Raw genomic sequence first — 16,257 nt, 5'->3', positions numbered from 1 at the left:
CAAATCTTAGTATACACATAATTTCCCACTAATTAGGAGCACGAAATTCACAAACAAAATCATCAATTCATCAATTAATCATAAGCTAGAGCAAGAAGAAAAGTGATTATGAGAATAAGTTTCCAACCCCCTTACCTCAAAGCTTTACCAACACTAACTATGACTTCACTCTCCCCTTAGCTCTTGAATTTCACCTCTCCTAAGCTCTTGGTCTTCTTTCCTCTAAGCTCTTCTCTTGCTACCACTCTCTCTCTCTCTCTCTCTCTCTCTCTCTCTCTCTCTCTCTCTCTCTCTCTCTATATATATATATATATATATATATATATATATATGTTTATGACAATTTGGGATAATGAGAAATGACCTAATTTTTCTCTTAAGGGATATCCTTATATACACCACATATTGGGCTAAATTAGGTTAAAGCTTAATGAGCCTCTAAACTCATGTCACTAAATTCTCAAAAAGTTACTGCACTTACTTAAACCGTTAAAACACCGGATAATTAATATCTCTAAATTATTACAACTAGTTATTTCTATCTTAGTAAAAATAACTATTCTCACTAAAACACAAAAAAATAACCTTCTTAAAAAAAACTAATTTACCTTCGCTCATCAAATGACCAAAATACCCATAAGTCTAAAATGACTAAAATACTATTCTTAAGCCAGAATCCAATAATCTCGAATAAAATACACACAGATACAAGTAATCACACATAAAAACAAATAAAATAAATCTGACAAAAATCAGGCTGTTACACTTACCACTACAAAAAACACAGATGACAAAACTTAATCAACCACACAAAACATATAAAAATTAATCAAAACCAAAGCACCAAAACAAAACACCATACCTAAGATTAGTCATCTCAAGAACAATCATCTTAGTCGCCATCCATAATATATTCCCTCTCTTCAGACATCCCATTAATTAGCCCAATAACATCTATTCACAATCAACACACAAAAAGAAATCACCCTAAATAAAATATACCAAGAAAAGACCAATCCAACACAATAATTAATAAACTTTACCAACCAAGTACTCGTATTCAACGAAATGACTGCGCATATCAACAATAGGACTAAACGAAAACCTATACTTCAAAATCAAAATGCTTGTGCATGATTGAACTTTGGTTTTTGTAACACCCCGTTTTCCCAACATAAAAATTTCGTAAAATAAATCAGAGTTTCTCAACACAAACGGAATGTCACATTTCTTTTCATCAAGCTTTAGAATGAGCGGGAAAATGCTAGCTTTAGGGTTAGGGTTAGCTTGACCTGACAAGCTTTAGTAAGTAAGATATTTCATAAAAATAAAATCATCAAAAACAATGTTAAAATATCAATGGATGTGAACCGATACAATACAAAACACCTTGCCATCAATAAGCACCATTTCGAGCAAATTAATCTTCCCTTGCTTCAAAAATGATGGAACCTTCCAAATTCGAACAACCTTAACCCTAATTTTCCATGACTCAGACCTTAGAACAACAACAGACAACAAATCGATTGACTTCTTCATCTTTGGGAACAAACCCACAAACATATATATTAAAGGCAGAGAGAAAAGAATGAAGATTACACTCACCCAAACTACCCTTAAATAGCAAAACGCGAACCCAAAGGAACCGCTAATAGACAAACTAAATATAAAGAGAACAACTCAATAATTCAATTGGAAACCCCACAAGTAAGAATTATTGCAGCACGTGCTGATTGGCTCACTGATCGCCACAAAACGTGCCGACCTTGACACAACCAGAGTTAAAACTGTCAAACAATTCTACTTTATCGAGAAGGAGCGAATGAGGTCCACCCTGATTGTATGGATATACTCGGACAAATTCTTCATCATGGACCCATAACAAACGATATTGATTACACGAAAACGACAACATAAAATTGAAAACAGTAAGGGCGCGAAATTGAGAAAAACCTCGCAAAAGGGTCGATCTACTGGAAAACAACGAAGAACAATAAAGCCTCCATTGTAAGAGTTATTGATGATTATGAGAGGAGGAATTGGGAGAGAAGGAAAAAATGGACTGAAAATGTGAGTTCTTGGACGTACTAGAGGACTAAGAATTGATGAAAGACCTTTTATAAGATGGTGGTGCAGAGGAGACGGCAAGAATGACCAGTGAAGGACAACGAGATGTAGTGAGGAGCGATGCTTTCTAGACGGCGTTGCGCGGGGTGGTGCTTCTTGATTATCAAATTCATGCTTTTTGTCAGGGATTGGGTAGGAAAGAAGAAGAGATTAAGAAGTAAACCCACGGATACTCATACAAGATTAATTTCAATTTTATATTATTATTTTTTGACATATTTTTTATTTTTTAAAATTAAATTGTGATGTACTTTTAGGTCATTTTATAGTTATTCCAACTAAATTTACCAGACACCTTAATTTAAAATTAATAGCTTTTAAGCTATCAATCATAAACTAACTTTTCGATTATCAGTAATCTTGTCGGTCATCAGTTAACTTATAGATTCCTTTTATCAAATAGAACAAAAAAAAAAGAGGAATGATATTTTGACATCCAATTTTCAACAACTTTTGTGACAACTATATTTCACACTCTCATTATACTTTTTTATTCTCTCTCTTCCTTTTTCTTTCTCTATTCTTATTGTCCAATAAAAATAGAGGAAAAATATTGTCCTTAATAGTTGTTAAAAATTGGATGTCAAAATATCATTCCTAATAAAAAAAACAATTAAATAGAGGATAAAATTTAAAATAGAGGATCAACTAACAAGAGGAGAATTAACCACTCTATGTATAAACAATAACTTTTCTTAAAAAAAAAAAAAATGTATAAACAATAACTGACCCGCGGAGTCAGCTAAAGAAGCAGCGTTACAGATTCCCAATTTCCACAGTGAATTCACAGCACATCACTTCACTGTCCATCCAAACCCAAATGAATCCGATAATATTTGGCGTGATCTCTCCCAACAAGTATCCCTAATCTCTTTCTCCCTTCTTCAAAACATTCAATTCCAATTCAAAAATTTCCCCTAAACCAACCCTATAAAATAAAACCCTTACCCCAATCCCAATTCAAATCTCACTTAGGTTTTCCCCTTCTCTTTCAACAACAAAATGAAGGCTTCACTCAAATTCCGTGATGAACAAAAGAAACCCTTATTAAGAGCCAAAGTACCCTTAAGTATTCTAGGAACACCATTCCAAAGTGGAATCGTAGCTGGTGATTCTAAAGAATTAACACTTAATCTCTCTACTTTCTTCCAATCCGGTCCAACGTTGAAACTCGCTTACCGACCCAACGACTCACAAAACCCGTTTTCATTGATCGTGAAAACCGGTACTGGACCGTTCGGTTCACCGTTGTCGAGTTCTATGCTGATGAGTTGCGAGTTCAATTTGCTGAACCGGAATGATAAAACCGGTTCGCCTCAACCGCTTTTCATGCTTCATTTTAAACCTAGGTTTGGGGATTTTTCTTTTAAGAAAACTCAGAGTTCGATTTTAGATGTTAAGGGTTATGCGTTTCCGCAAAACGGTGGCGTTTTGGGGAATGATGAGGCGAAATTTGAGTTTGTTGAATCGCCGGTGATTGGTGGGTTTAGTGTTGGGAAGGTGCCGTCGGCTGGGGCGATTGCGGGGTTGTTTTCAGGGACTGAGGTTGCGGCGAGGACTAGGGTTCCGATTAGGGGACGTGCCGCGGTGAATTTTAGGTGGGGGGTTAGGGTTCCGGCTGAGGTTAAGGGCGAAAGCGCGTTTGGAAGGGTTCCGTTTCTTGTGATGGATAAAATCGGGGTGGAACATTTGCCCGCGGAGTGTGGGGATTTGAAGAATTTGAAGAAAGGAAAGGTTGGTGCTGCTGGAGTTGGTGTTCCGACAAGTGCTGATGTGGCCGAGACGTGTTTTGCGGTTAAGAGGCAAATGGAGGTTTTGCAGGCGGAGAATGGATTGCTGAGGAATGCTGTGGAGGATCTTCGGAGAGAATTCGCTAGTGTAAGGATTGGAGGAGGGAAAAGCTTCGAGGGGAGAAAGAATGAGAAGAAAACCGGGTCGGATTTTAGTGGTTATCCTGGGAAATCAACTGAGGCTGATGCGAGCAAGGAATTGGAGAAGGCTTTGAGGGGAGCCACCGCTGTTGGAGCTTGAATTCAAAGTAGATGTAGTCGGCTTTATGATGCAGTCAATTGCAGGCTGTTAGGTTAAGAAAGATAGAATCCAAGTCCGTTTGAATTCTTGTTGAACCGTGCTTTTATTTTACAATTTTGTTTATAATATTTCAGGTGGAGTAGCATTGTGTTTTTTCTGTCACAAATTTCTAGTGTCAGTTTTGGAACTGCAAATTTACTTTATTGTCATATGAATAATGATGATATGAATGATGATGATGATATAAATATGTTGATTTGGTTTTATCATATCCAAGGCTTGTTCTTAGTTTTTATTTTTTCAATTTTAAATAAGAGATCACAAATGTTGAATGATTTTCTGCTAAAAATGTTAGAGACATATTTAAGTTCAATGGTTTTAAGTGATTTTCTGCATTGGTTTTAAGTTCAGCTATAGAGATGGAACAAAATTGAAATCAAATTGGTTTTGTTTATCACTTTTTAGATATAAGTATCACATTAGAAATGTAGGGTGCATTTTGTTTCAAGGTTGGTAATGCACTCAATCCGTTTTATTTTGAACACAGCAATTCCTTCCTTTTACGTTTCTGCGTTTTGGAAAGTGAAGCCATTTTTGAAAGAAATCTGCAGTGTCAGTGGATGCTTATTTGTTCAAATGAGATTAATGAGCTAATCAGACACATTTTTGATGGAAAAATAATTCATCCATTGGGGACCAAAGAAGTCCAATGGTGCAAGATTGCAAACTATGTCATGACAGAAGCATCTTCTATCCAAATCTACGAGGATCTGGATTCGAACCATTGAATGGCAGTTCGAAATCGTGCATTTTTAGCTGTTTATTGTCTCTTAACATTATTCAGATCTGGTAATAATTATGCTGATTTGGTTGACAATATAATATGCACTTGTGCAGTAGGAATAGTGCTGTGTGTATTTTCAGCAATAAATAGATTATTATAGATATAGTTTCTACATTTATTTCTTAAGATTTTCCGTTCAGAAATATAGAGGGAAGGGAATCAAATTTGAATTGATAACTGATAATGTAACATTTGAAATTTAAATGTTTACTCTGTTCATGAATTAAGATAGATGCTACATCAGATAAGACAAATCTATTGCAATAATGGAGGGCTGCAAATTAGACAATTATTGGCAATATTTTATAATTCAGTAAGAGGGAAATAGACCATTTGAATTTGAAAAATTCAAAAAATGCTGCCAACTGTTTTTTAAACCTCATCTTCAAAATTAGGTAAAGTACATTTGAATTCTATTAATTGTTACATAAGAAAAATAAAAATGGACTCGTGCCATCTTGGTTTTAAGTTCAGAGTTGAGTTTAGTGCCTAAGGAATTTAGAGGGATATGAACATTCTTCAAAATCAGTTTGTTATTAGAGCACCATAAATTCCACATGATTAAAGAAATGATAATACCATGTTTGGGTTATTGTGGCACATCTGAATTAGTAGAAGGATGGATTCAAATATGTAGTGTCTCAAGTTCTTCGTTACCCTGAATGAGGTTTTGTCTAACATGCATAAGTAAATCACTCTTGTACCATGTACAACTCTACTTTTTACCATTTTTTTTTAGAGGAATCCGGTTTTCTGCAAGTGTCTAGACACGTTCACTGTTTCTATGGATGTAAAGGATTCAAATATATGATCTTGATAACATATGTAGAAAATCCTAACATGATGAGAAACTAAATACTCGTATCCATATCACCTTATGCAACATAGCTTATAGGTTACTTTTCAAGGTGTTTGCCAACCGTATGAAAGTGGTTGTTATGCCTCAAACGCATCTATTACATTCACTCTGGCTTTGGTGAGGAAAGATATACATTGGCCAATATCATAGTCTCATGCGAATAAATCCATTATATGGAACACACGTCTAAAGGAAATAAGAGGAATATGGTTCTTAAAATTTGATATTAGCATAACTTACACATGGTCATGGGATGGGAGTGATGGAATTTGCTACTAAATGGATTTTCTATGTGATGATTTGTCTAGTCAATCTCTCTGATTAACCACAAAGTAGTTACTCTCGTTTACTCTATGAGAGGCTTCCATCGTGGAGATTCCCTCTCACCATATCTCTTCATCATATGCATAAAGAGCTCACCTCCTCCATAAAACTGAAGCAAAGAGAAAAAAATATAAAAAAAAATTAAACACATTCTTAGACATGCAATCCTCAAATAAGGATCATCAAATAAAGACTCTATGAGAGGCTTTAGCTAACCAATCTGCACTCTATTTCCTTTCCGCTACGTGCGCTTGATCTGGGTCTACCATTCAAGTTTATGAACCCCTAGATACGACTAGGGGTGTTCGCGGTGCGGTTCGGCTCGGTTATGAGGCAAAAAGTGAACCGATCCAAAAAATAAAATATGTACGGTTCGGCTCGGTTCGGTTTGTGCTAAAAAATAAATCCGAACCGATCTGATCCAATTTAACGCGGTTTAATTTGGATCGGTTTTCGGTTATCCAAATTGTAAACAAGTGATAGTAATGCTCTTATTAAAAATAATTTTGATAGAAGCTTTTTCCTTTGTTGTACACATATAAAGTATAAGTAAGATTTATTATAATTTCTTTTTTCATAGATTACACACTGTGTACATATAAGTTGCTGCAAACATTCCTTATACTTCATAGATTACACACTGTGTACATATAAGTTGCTGCAAACATTCCTTATACATATGCAACAACTTTTTCTTTCATATAATTATATAGCCTATAGCAATTTATTAAGCAAATATCATGCAATTATAAAAAAAACTTTTGTAACCTGTAGCAATAAAAACCAATGCCAACTAATAAAGAAACTTTTGATTAGCGTTTGGAGTGTTGGCGGATTAAGAAATGGACTATCTAATTCTTAAACATGTGTGAATGAATTAAACAGCAAAATTCATTGGTGATTGGTGAATTATTGAAGAGTTTAAGTTAACAAATGGTAATGGACCGGTCTAGAGTAGTAGAAGAGTCTAGTAAAATTAAAATAAGTGTGGTTCGGTTCGGTTCGGTCCGGTTCTTAAGTTATAAACCGAAAACTGAACCGAACCAGTCGGTTTTTAATCTATATGGCCCAAACACATCCGAAAAAAATCGGTTTTTTGCGGTTTTCGGTTTTTTTGGATCGGTTGGCGGTTTTTTTTTGGATCGGATCGGTTCTGAACACCCCTAGATACGACACATTAAGATGCCGGTGGCCCCATTAAGATTGCCTCTCCATGTGACTATGTCAATCAATAACTTGGAGTCACTTTCTACAATGAGGTGGGTTACTCCTCCTCTGAGCCAAATCCATTCTTGCGTATAAACTACACATTTAAATATGCAGAGTATCACACGTACCAATCTCCATAACAAACAACCACATCCAACAAGATCCACCGACTCTTTATAAGTTCTATCACATTTAAGCTTGATCCAACTCAACGCTTAAACAAAAAGAGATTTCTATGATACAAAAATTTGTAAAAGTTCACTTCATGAATAGTATTAAAAAAAGATATTACAAGGATAAAAAAAATATTAATAAAAAGTAAGGGGTAATATAAGAAAAACTTTTATATATAAAAGAAACTTATTTGTTTCTTCAAAAAAGATAAAGTGAGACAATTTATTTTTGTTAAAATGATAGCTTTTGTGGGGTCATGAGAATACGTACAGTAGTGTTTGAACATTGAGTACCAATTTGGTTATCGGTTGAAATTATTTTGAACACAAATTATCGGTAGATAGAATTATCTCTACAACCCCTCAAAAAAAGAATTATCTCTACAAAATAGGTTTGGACTTGCACTCATATTTACAACGTAAATCCATTGTATCCGATTTCCAATTCCCATCATCAATTACCTAACCAATGAATCTTGTATTTGGCCTTGAATGTTCCATCAAAGAAAAAAAAAAGTGAATTGTGATGGATTCAATCATAGGGACTTGAATTTTCATATGCACCGACAGCATAACAAAACACAACACAGATCTCTTGGAATTGGAATTGCTCAATTTTCAGGTACTGCTCTTATCTTTTGATTACATTTTATGTTAGATTTGGTAAATTATGTGGTCTCTGATTGTTTAGATTTGCTATCCATTATCAAATAGATTGTTTATACTACAGTAAACTTGTATGAAACACTAACTGATACTGACACGTAGACACCAATAATAATTTGACAGAATAAAAGTAATTGAACGTGCCGGGCACCGATAAGTCAGATACTGAACACGCCTTCAATCTGAAGTGTCCGTGCCACATAGATAAACTGTTTGTTTTAGATTGTTTTTGTTTCATAAATTGCTTAGCTTAACAATCCATTTGGGAGGAGTTGATTGGATTTAAAGTAATTAGCACACAAATCTTGATGGATAGGGAAGTGAATATAATAACAATCCTTCAGATTCAGACAGAATCAACTTTATCATACAAAGTAGAATGAAATGGTATTCTTCATTCCTCTGTTCAGGAGGACTAATTCCTATGATGATGATGATGATGATGATGAAGGTTCATAGTTGCTGTACTAACTTTGACGATTGCGACTATTCCCAATTGTTGTCACTCATCCTTATGGAATCAGATAGTATTTTCATGCTCTCATGACTCTAGGAGTAGATCTTTTGCTGCCTTGAATGCCTTCTATTCTCATGGTTAATTTTACTGATAGTGCTGCTAGCATCTACTTCTGTATTAAAGTTCTTCAATTCCCATCAATTGATAGTGCTGCTAGCATCTACTTCTAATGATTTGTGGGTAAATCGGGTTTTTAATGTGGCCACTACAGCAGTTATTAGATTGTCAGCACAGCTATCAATTTTACTGATTTTACTGATAGTGCTGCTAGCATCTACTATATTGATTTTGAATGTTTCAATCATTATTTTGGTACCTTATTAGTTAGATATGTCCCCTATCGCTACATAGTGTGGTGCAAGAACCTGTAACATTGCAGTTTTGACGAGCAGTGGCGCTGACAATCTAATAACTGCTGTAGTGGCCACATTAAAAACCTGATTTACCCACAATTGATAGCTGTGCTGTGTTTTTTTGGAACTTTTGATCTTTTTATCCCTAAAATCCCGAAGCAACGAAATAGGGTTGTGCAACCCCTCTATACTTGCTCGTTTTCTTATGTAAAACGGCCAAACCCAGTCGTCTACTCATCACTCTTTATTATATTTTCAACAACCATTTACGCACTTTGTAGATGACTTCATTTATACAATTTTGTGCGCAGGCTGTGTTCTGTTATAGGTTTCCCCTCTGTGCAAGTTGTTTTGACTGATATCCTGTTGTGTTAGTACTCTCCCTCTACCCAATGCTTAGGGGCTAAAACTTATTTGCTTTATAGATATTGAGGTTGAATATTAGTAACAATCAATAATTCATTAGTAACAATCTAATGCTTAGGGGCTAAAACTTTGTTTGAGCTTTTATGTATATAAATTTCTTGTATCATTTTGCTAAACTTTAGCATAGCAGCAGACCACCACTACCCATCAGTGTTATGGGGGTGGAATGCTAAGTCGGATTGACTACATGAAAATTGCCTACATCGAAATAGATTAGCCAAATCTCTGTAAGGAAGATGCACAATCTTTGTAGTTGCAGCTAATTAAAATCCCGAAAATTGTTCTATATGCATTTTAGAATACCCCTAAAACTTAACAACTACATCAAATTCTCGCAAGGGTCACATGAGGTAGATTTTGCCACACATGCAAGTCTCTATTATCGTACAAATTAATGTCAAACCATTTTAAGCAACTTTAAGATGAAGCATCATTGCACGGTCAACTTTTTTGGCATAAATCGGTCATCCTCTACGTGCAACAACAAAGACTAATCCCTCGAACCTTGTGGGATTTAAATGGACAACTAATTCTCTAAGTTTTTTAACGTTGCTGCATACCCAAGGCTATATTCGAACCCAGAACATTGGTAAAGGTAGATGAGACCCATGTCAACTCATCTATAAGCTCTCGGGTATTGCACAGTAAATTAGCTTTATGAATCTATATATTACATACATTTTCCTTTTTCCTTCCATTCTACATGCATATTCTTATACTCTCCATGGTCTCAATACTTGTGTCGCAGGTACTAAAGGTTTAGAAAGGGATTCAAGACATTTGACAGGCTCTGAAGTGAAGCAAATTGAGAGAAAAATGCACCAAACTACTTTTCATTTCAGTTTTAACATTTTACATTTGCATTCAGATAAAACAATTTATGTGCCAGTTAAACGAGTCTCTATATCCTTAATTGTAACTGAACACAGAATGCACATGTGGGCATTTTCAGAGAAAAAAGTCTAAGTAATGTAAATTAAAATTAAAATGACAGAAAGTGAATATGTAAGAGGACTATCTTTGAACAATTTATGCTGTTTGGTTGCATATACATTTCACCCACAGTCAGACTTCTACATGAGACTTCAAGAGTGCAAACAATCATCTTCCAGGGTCACGATTGTCTCCACCATGCAGCTGATTTACGTGCTCTAATCCTCTTTCCATTAATTGTCCATGCGAATACGGTTGTTCTCCATCTGTTATATGGCAAAAAATAAAAAAAATAGTTACGCAATTTACAACCATGATAATTACTTGTGAAAAACATACGCCACAAATCTATTGAGTTAATCCTTAACACTTGATGGACACCTCAAGCATGCATAACCAATTGTGCAAACAAAGCCACCACTTAACATAATACACACCACTTGTTGATTCTCAAATATGCACTCAGTGTTAGTTTGGCTAGCAAAAAATTACAAGAAATCATAATTCATAATTTTTTGCTGCCTTTTCTCCACACAATCACATTACGATGCAACTAATTCAAACGTTAGCCATAATGATTAGTCCACTGATTACTATCTTGACCTCTCACTTCCCCTTTTCTTGGTTTCACACTCCTTGCAAGGTTTGGACACAAAATGCAGAAAAGCTATTGTCTATTTTCAAGTTGGAGAACTGCTATAATATGTTTTTGTGGACAACACTACAAAATGATATATTTTATATTTCATTCAATAACAACAGTAAACTTTCGTTAACTTGTCATGAACAGAAAAGTTGATTTCAATATACAAGTTGAGTTTCAATGAACAAAACGTATGAAGCAAAATTATGTAGACATCTAATTATTACCACTTTCACCATCTGATGCATCTGCAATCCTCGAAATTAAGTCAACGAGAGCTTGCTCATGCTCCTATAAAACATTACAATCAATAATCAGAAAACATGAACAATAACCATGTGGCATTAAAGTTGATAATAAGTAATTTCATGATGGCTAGTGACTGTACTTTCAGCATTTGCTTTGCTTTCTCAAGCTCCACAGAATCTGGATGACTTGTAGCAAAAACCCTTTCCACCTGTTATATAGCATAAGTGGCATTAAAAACTAAAGAACTTCCTTATCTTTTCACCCGGTTCTCAATAAGATTTCTTAGGCAAGTCATATCTACCTCCTTAACTAATGAATCTGTGTTCAGCAACTCAATTTCGTCCGGAACTCTATTTCCAATACCATTTTGTGGCGGCATGAGTTCTTTTCTAGATTGAAATCTTGGATGTCCTCTCCCTCTTCCAGCACCTAAAGTATCACCACCATGGCCAAAGAATTTCTTAGCTCCACGACCTTGCCCGCTATGTCCACCTCTGTGTAGTATGCCCGGTTCTTCACCTTCCCATCGTATATCCTCAGGTGGTATCTGCAATCAATAAGCTTTTAGCTCATTTGAACCAGAAACTTGTAGCAAAATAATAAACAAGATTTATTTTGCACAAAAAGTTTTCATATTCAGAACGTCCAAGGGTGTAAGCACATTAAAATCATTACCGCATTTAAACCTATATCTGCTTAAACATCTCTATCCAAAAATTCAGTTTGAGTCATGATGTTTCTTTTCATTTCATTTACAATGGATTATGCTGTAATGTTAACTGGCCATAATCTTTGTTCAAGCAGTGATCCTTTATTCTCAAAGTGGGATCATAGGCAAGTAGGGTATGAGTTTACAAGCAAGCGAAAAAAGTGTGTCACATATAAGTGAGGAAAAGACTCTTATGCTTGAAGGGCATTGGAGAAAATGGCCATCGAGCGAGGTGCCACACAGTTTGATGTTAACTGCTGGTGCTTCATTTGATGTAAGTAATGGTTAAAACCTAATCAATTATTGTTCTACCCATTTCCAAGTCTCTTTTGCTTTATTAATATCTTAATTTATTGCTTTATTCATTCAATGTTATTTGCTTTATTCCCTATGCAACAAAAGATAGGGAATAAATACCTCTTTGAGATCAACCCATTCCCAAGTCTCATTCGCTTTATAAATATCATAAACCAAAGCATGCCGGCCCTGCAAAGAATTAAAAACAAATGAGTAAAAGTGTATATATCACAAACACTTCTGATCAAAGGTGTGTCTGGTGTCCACGTCGTGTATTTGTCGGTGCTTCATAGGTAAAAGTTCCCTAAGGAGTTATTAATTTTTCTTTGAGATGATTAATATAAATTGCACTTCGAGGTTCGGACCCTAATCACATTTGAGTATTTTCATTACATCTAGGTAAAAGGGGGATGATTTTCTATACTTGAACATTAGAAAAAAGGCATCTTAAATGAGAAAACAAATTAGACCAATCCGCATAATTAACCCTAAACACAATACTATATCAACCCAGAGAAAACTCCAACAAGGAACACTAACCTCGTAATATATCTACATGTTAATAATGGATTTTGACAGTTCTGAAGACCTAAACATACCTCAGCAGGGTTGTAATCAGTTATGACAGCTTCATAGAAGTGGTTGTCTTCAGGCCATCTAGTCCAAACTTTCTTCCCAATCAATGGATCAGAAGGTGCATGCAGATTACTAGAAGAATTGCGATTTGCGAAATGCCTAGCCCCAGTGGGAGTAGAAGCGTACTGTACAGGCTTCACTGAAGACAAACCAGGCAATGACTGACCCTGCAAAATTTGGTAGAATTAAAAACTAAATGGACATCAATAAATTACTTTTCTTTGTAATAGTTGAGTAAATAATTTAAGTAGAATGGAATAAGTCGACTTTTAGCCACCGGCTATTAAAACCATCTCATACAATTGCAGCATGAGTACAAAGATACTAACAGCGCTGTTAATGCTCACATCACATATAAAACAAGAGAGGGTAGTACCGAATGTGATGTCTTCGGTTTTTTGCGGGAAGCTGAAACGGTTGGACTGGGTGAAATGTCATGAACGGGCTGAGATGTGGTTCGCCTTGGAGGTTGGTAAATGCCAGTTTGTCTCCAATCCCTGATAGCATTTCACATCAGATAACATTGTGAAAGAAAAAAAAGAATCTGAAACTTTTGATATTTTTAGCAGACATTACAATTTACAACTAGTCAGATAATTACAAATACAATACCTTATGCGGTGGATTATTTCATCGGAATTAACCCTGCCAAGAAGCTCCCTATGTTCGTCATCTGAAACCCTTAACTCTTTTCTGAGCTCAGTTATCAAACCTTCTTTTTCCTGATTAATAAATAAAAATAAAACACAGGTTATAATTCTTCAAAACAAGACCAATATAAAGATAATATAAAAGATACAGAGGGAACTAACTAAATATACACACCCAAGTAAGAGCATCAGACTGAGCTTTAAAAGCACGCAAGACGGCAGAGTATGCATCTTGCTCAAGTTGATGAATTTGAACCTCCATGTCAGTTTCCCTGTCCAATCGATAGAGTGAAACAGAAGCTACAGCAGATTTTTCATATCCCACAACACTGGTACCTCCCAGAACTGTATTTTGATTGAAGGGATAAAGGTCATCATCAGTACTTGATTTTTTTTTTATGAAAAAAAAACACAAAAATAAAGAAACAAGGACATCATTTTAAACTACCAAATTTAACTTTGCTTAAATGTATTGATTCATCCATTCTTGGTAGAAAAGATCTTTGAGAGTGCTCATAACACCACTTGTCAGTTCAAGAAATAGAGGACTTTTCTTTAATTTGCAGTATTCTACTATCAAGGTTACGTAACACAGCTCTGATGCTTTTTTTTTTTATTTGTAATTGTTAGTTGAACGTGCAATATCTTAGTAATAACTTCCTTCTGTTACCTGAACCTTTTAGATTTTGTTATTTGGTTAGATGTTATAAGCTTCTGTTCATAACCAACTACTGTAACTGTTTGTAACTAACTATTTAAATGCTCTGCTATTTATCTTGGTTCTTATAGCATAGATAAGACAGGTATGAATAAACAGCAGTTGCTCTGAAAATACTCTTCCAAGTTTTCTCTTGCTTTCTTACATTTTCTATCCTACATAACATGGTATCGGAGTCATTGATCTAAAATGACCTGTGAATATCCTAGCTACCACAACATCCACCTCATTAATCTCAAACCATTGCAAGTTCTGCGGTAAGATACAAGACCACTGGCACCCTAATCTTCATTGTTTTCCGGTGCCGTTTTCCGATTTAAATACCTACTCACAATTTCGGAAAAGCTTGATTATTTATCACAACTTTATTATTTGGCATCGGCTAAAGAGGGTGCAAATTACTTTTCTGACCCTTCCATGTTCAGTACAGATCGATGGTTGGGGCTTTCCAATATGCAAATAACAAAACTGGTAGCTATGTTGCGAATAAAGTTTGTCACTACATGTCATGTCCATTCATACCCCTTAACTTCAAACTTCAATTTTGATTAATCTTTTCTCCAACTATATTTATAACTGTAACCAACTCCTAACCAATTCACAACTGCTCAACAACAGCTCCCGGCTTTAGACCCAATCACGTAACAATAGCGCACGCACGCACGCAGCTCATACAACTATGTACCATCCCTAACATTCCTTCTTCAATTTTTCTATTCCACGAATTAAATCTTGTTTTCATTACACTAATACATTTTCTTCTAATTTATGATAATATCAAATGTCAACAATTAAATCTCTACAAAGAATTACAATTTCAACATTAAACCCTAGAAACACATTTTCTAAGGTTCAATTTTCACATGATAAAATTTCCAACAGAATTCATCTTTGAACAAAACCAAACAACAAAGTAGGAAGCAATAGAAACCTCGTACAACTAATTAAGAAAAAAACAAAACCCTAGAATGTGTGATTTGAAAGAAGAACACAAAGAAAGAGGAATAAAACTTACCGATACTGTTGGAAATTGAAGGGTCGTTAAATTAAATAACGGCAATGTTCCTTTTGTTACAGTGTGGATGGATGGGTTTTAGTTAGAGAAGAAAGAACGAAAGAGGGTTTTAGAGAGAGAAAGTTAGAATTGCACCTTGAGTTTCTCTCACACACAGACACAGTGTCAATAGAAAAACGAGGAAGCAAAAACAAAATAAGATAGAAGGATTGAAGTAGTTGCTGAAGAGAAACAGAAGCGCAGGACGAAGAAGAAGAGGTATGGCGTCAGGTCTTTTGAATAAATTGAAAAAGTTTTGCAACTACACATTCATCTATGTGTGTAATTTATATTTTGCTCAAAAAAAAAAAAATGTGTGTAATTTATTTAAGGTCATTTAGCTGCATAAATAATAGTTTTTAGGTGTGTTTCTTTAAAAAAAAAAAATATAGTTTCTAGGTGTGTTATTTCTTTTGTCAAAAAAAAAAAAGGTGTGTTATTTCTAAAAATTTGACCAAAGGTGGTTTTTTACTTTTTTTTTAGTAAAAAATGAATTTTACAATAATAAAAATTAATGGAGAAAAAAAATAATATTTTTTTTTAAATTATTAAAAACTAGTAGGATTCTTTATTGAATCGAATCCATATCAAAAATTTACATTATTTGTCTACTGCACCCCCTGGACCAGGGTCTTGGATACGACACTGAGAGAGATAGGGACAAGTTTAGAGGAACAAAGACACGTGTCTTTGAATAGTGTTGAGTAGAGATTCTCGACATACACAAGAAAGAGAAAAAAAAGTGAAGGATTGTGAAAGAAAATGGATTTGTTTATGTTTGTGTTTGTTGAGGTGAAACGATGATGTGAGAGTTAAGAGGGGTGTGTCTCTATTTATAA

The 16,257-nt window shown here is 34.9% G+C and overlaps 2 protein-coding genes and 1 long non-coding RNA gene across 3 annotated transcripts; 2 read left to right on the top strand and 1 right to left on the bottom strand.

The window, feature by feature from the left end:
- Positions 1–2,819: 2,819 nt before the first annotated feature.
- LOC146955210 (uncharacterized) lies at positions 2,820–4,429 on the top strand. The gene has a single exon (XM_085720658.1). The coding sequence runs from the start codon at positions 3,130–3,132 to the stop codon at positions 4,156–4,158; it is 1,029 nt and encodes a 342-aa protein (XP_085576784.1). The 5' UTR covers positions 2,820–3,129; the 3' UTR covers positions 4,159–4,429.
- Positions 4,430–7,777: 3,348 nt separating this feature from the next.
- Positions 7,778–10,557, top strand: LOC146955209 (uncharacterized). The gene is made up of 2 exons (XR_015016531.1): positions 7,778–8,189; positions 10,278–10,557. It is a non-coding gene; the product is annotated as an uncharacterized LOC146955209 (long non-coding RNA).
- On the bottom strand, positions 10,335–15,678 carry LOC146955208 (protein EMSY-LIKE 1-like). The gene is made up of 10 exons (XM_085720685.1): positions 15,380–15,678; positions 13,822–13,991; positions 13,609–13,718; positions 13,373–13,493; positions 12,960–13,163; positions 12,481–12,549; positions 11,656–11,901; positions 11,494–11,562; positions 11,333–11,396; positions 10,335–10,728 (listed from the first exon to the last, which is right to left on the bottom strand). The coding sequence occupies exons 2-10, from the start codon at positions 13,906–13,908 to the stop codon at positions 10,631–10,633; spliced, it is 1,068 nt and encodes a 355-aa protein (XP_085576811.1). The 5' UTR covers positions 13,909–13,991; positions 15,380–15,678; the 3' UTR covers positions 10,335–10,630.
- Positions 15,679–16,257: the final 579 nt, after the last annotated feature.

The sequence above is a fragment of the Medicago sativa genome, chromosome 1 (genome assembly GCF_051527215.1).
Source record: "Medicago sativa cultivar Bolivia chromosome 1, Bolivia_mono, whole genome shotgun sequence".
NCBI lineage: Eukaryota > Viridiplantae > Streptophyta > Magnoliopsida > Fabales > Fabaceae > Medicago > Medicago sativa.
Note: the sequence above shows the minus strand (reverse complement) of the source record. Positions and strands in the feature narration are given on the sequence as shown.

What these genes read in the sequence shown, in the direction of transcription:
- LOC146955210 (XM_085720658.1), top strand. Translation starts at nt 3,130, where the DNA reads ATGAAGGCTTCACTCAAATTCCGTGATGAACAAAAGAAACCCTTATTA.
- LOC146955208 (XM_085720685.1), bottom strand. Translation starts at nt 13,908, where the DNA reads ATGGAGGTTCAAATTCATCAACTTGAGCAAGATGCATACTCTGCCGTC. An exon ending in AAGCAAAGCAAATGCTGAAA is followed by an intron (nt 11,397 to 11,493) that starts GTACAGTCACTA and finishes AATGTTTTATAG; the next exon opens with GAGCATGAGCAAGCTCTCGT. An exon ending in TGCATCAGATGGTGAAAGTG is followed by an intron (nt 10,729 to 11,332) that starts GTAATAATTAGA and finishes GCCATATAACAG; the next exon opens with ATGGAGAACAACCGTATTCG.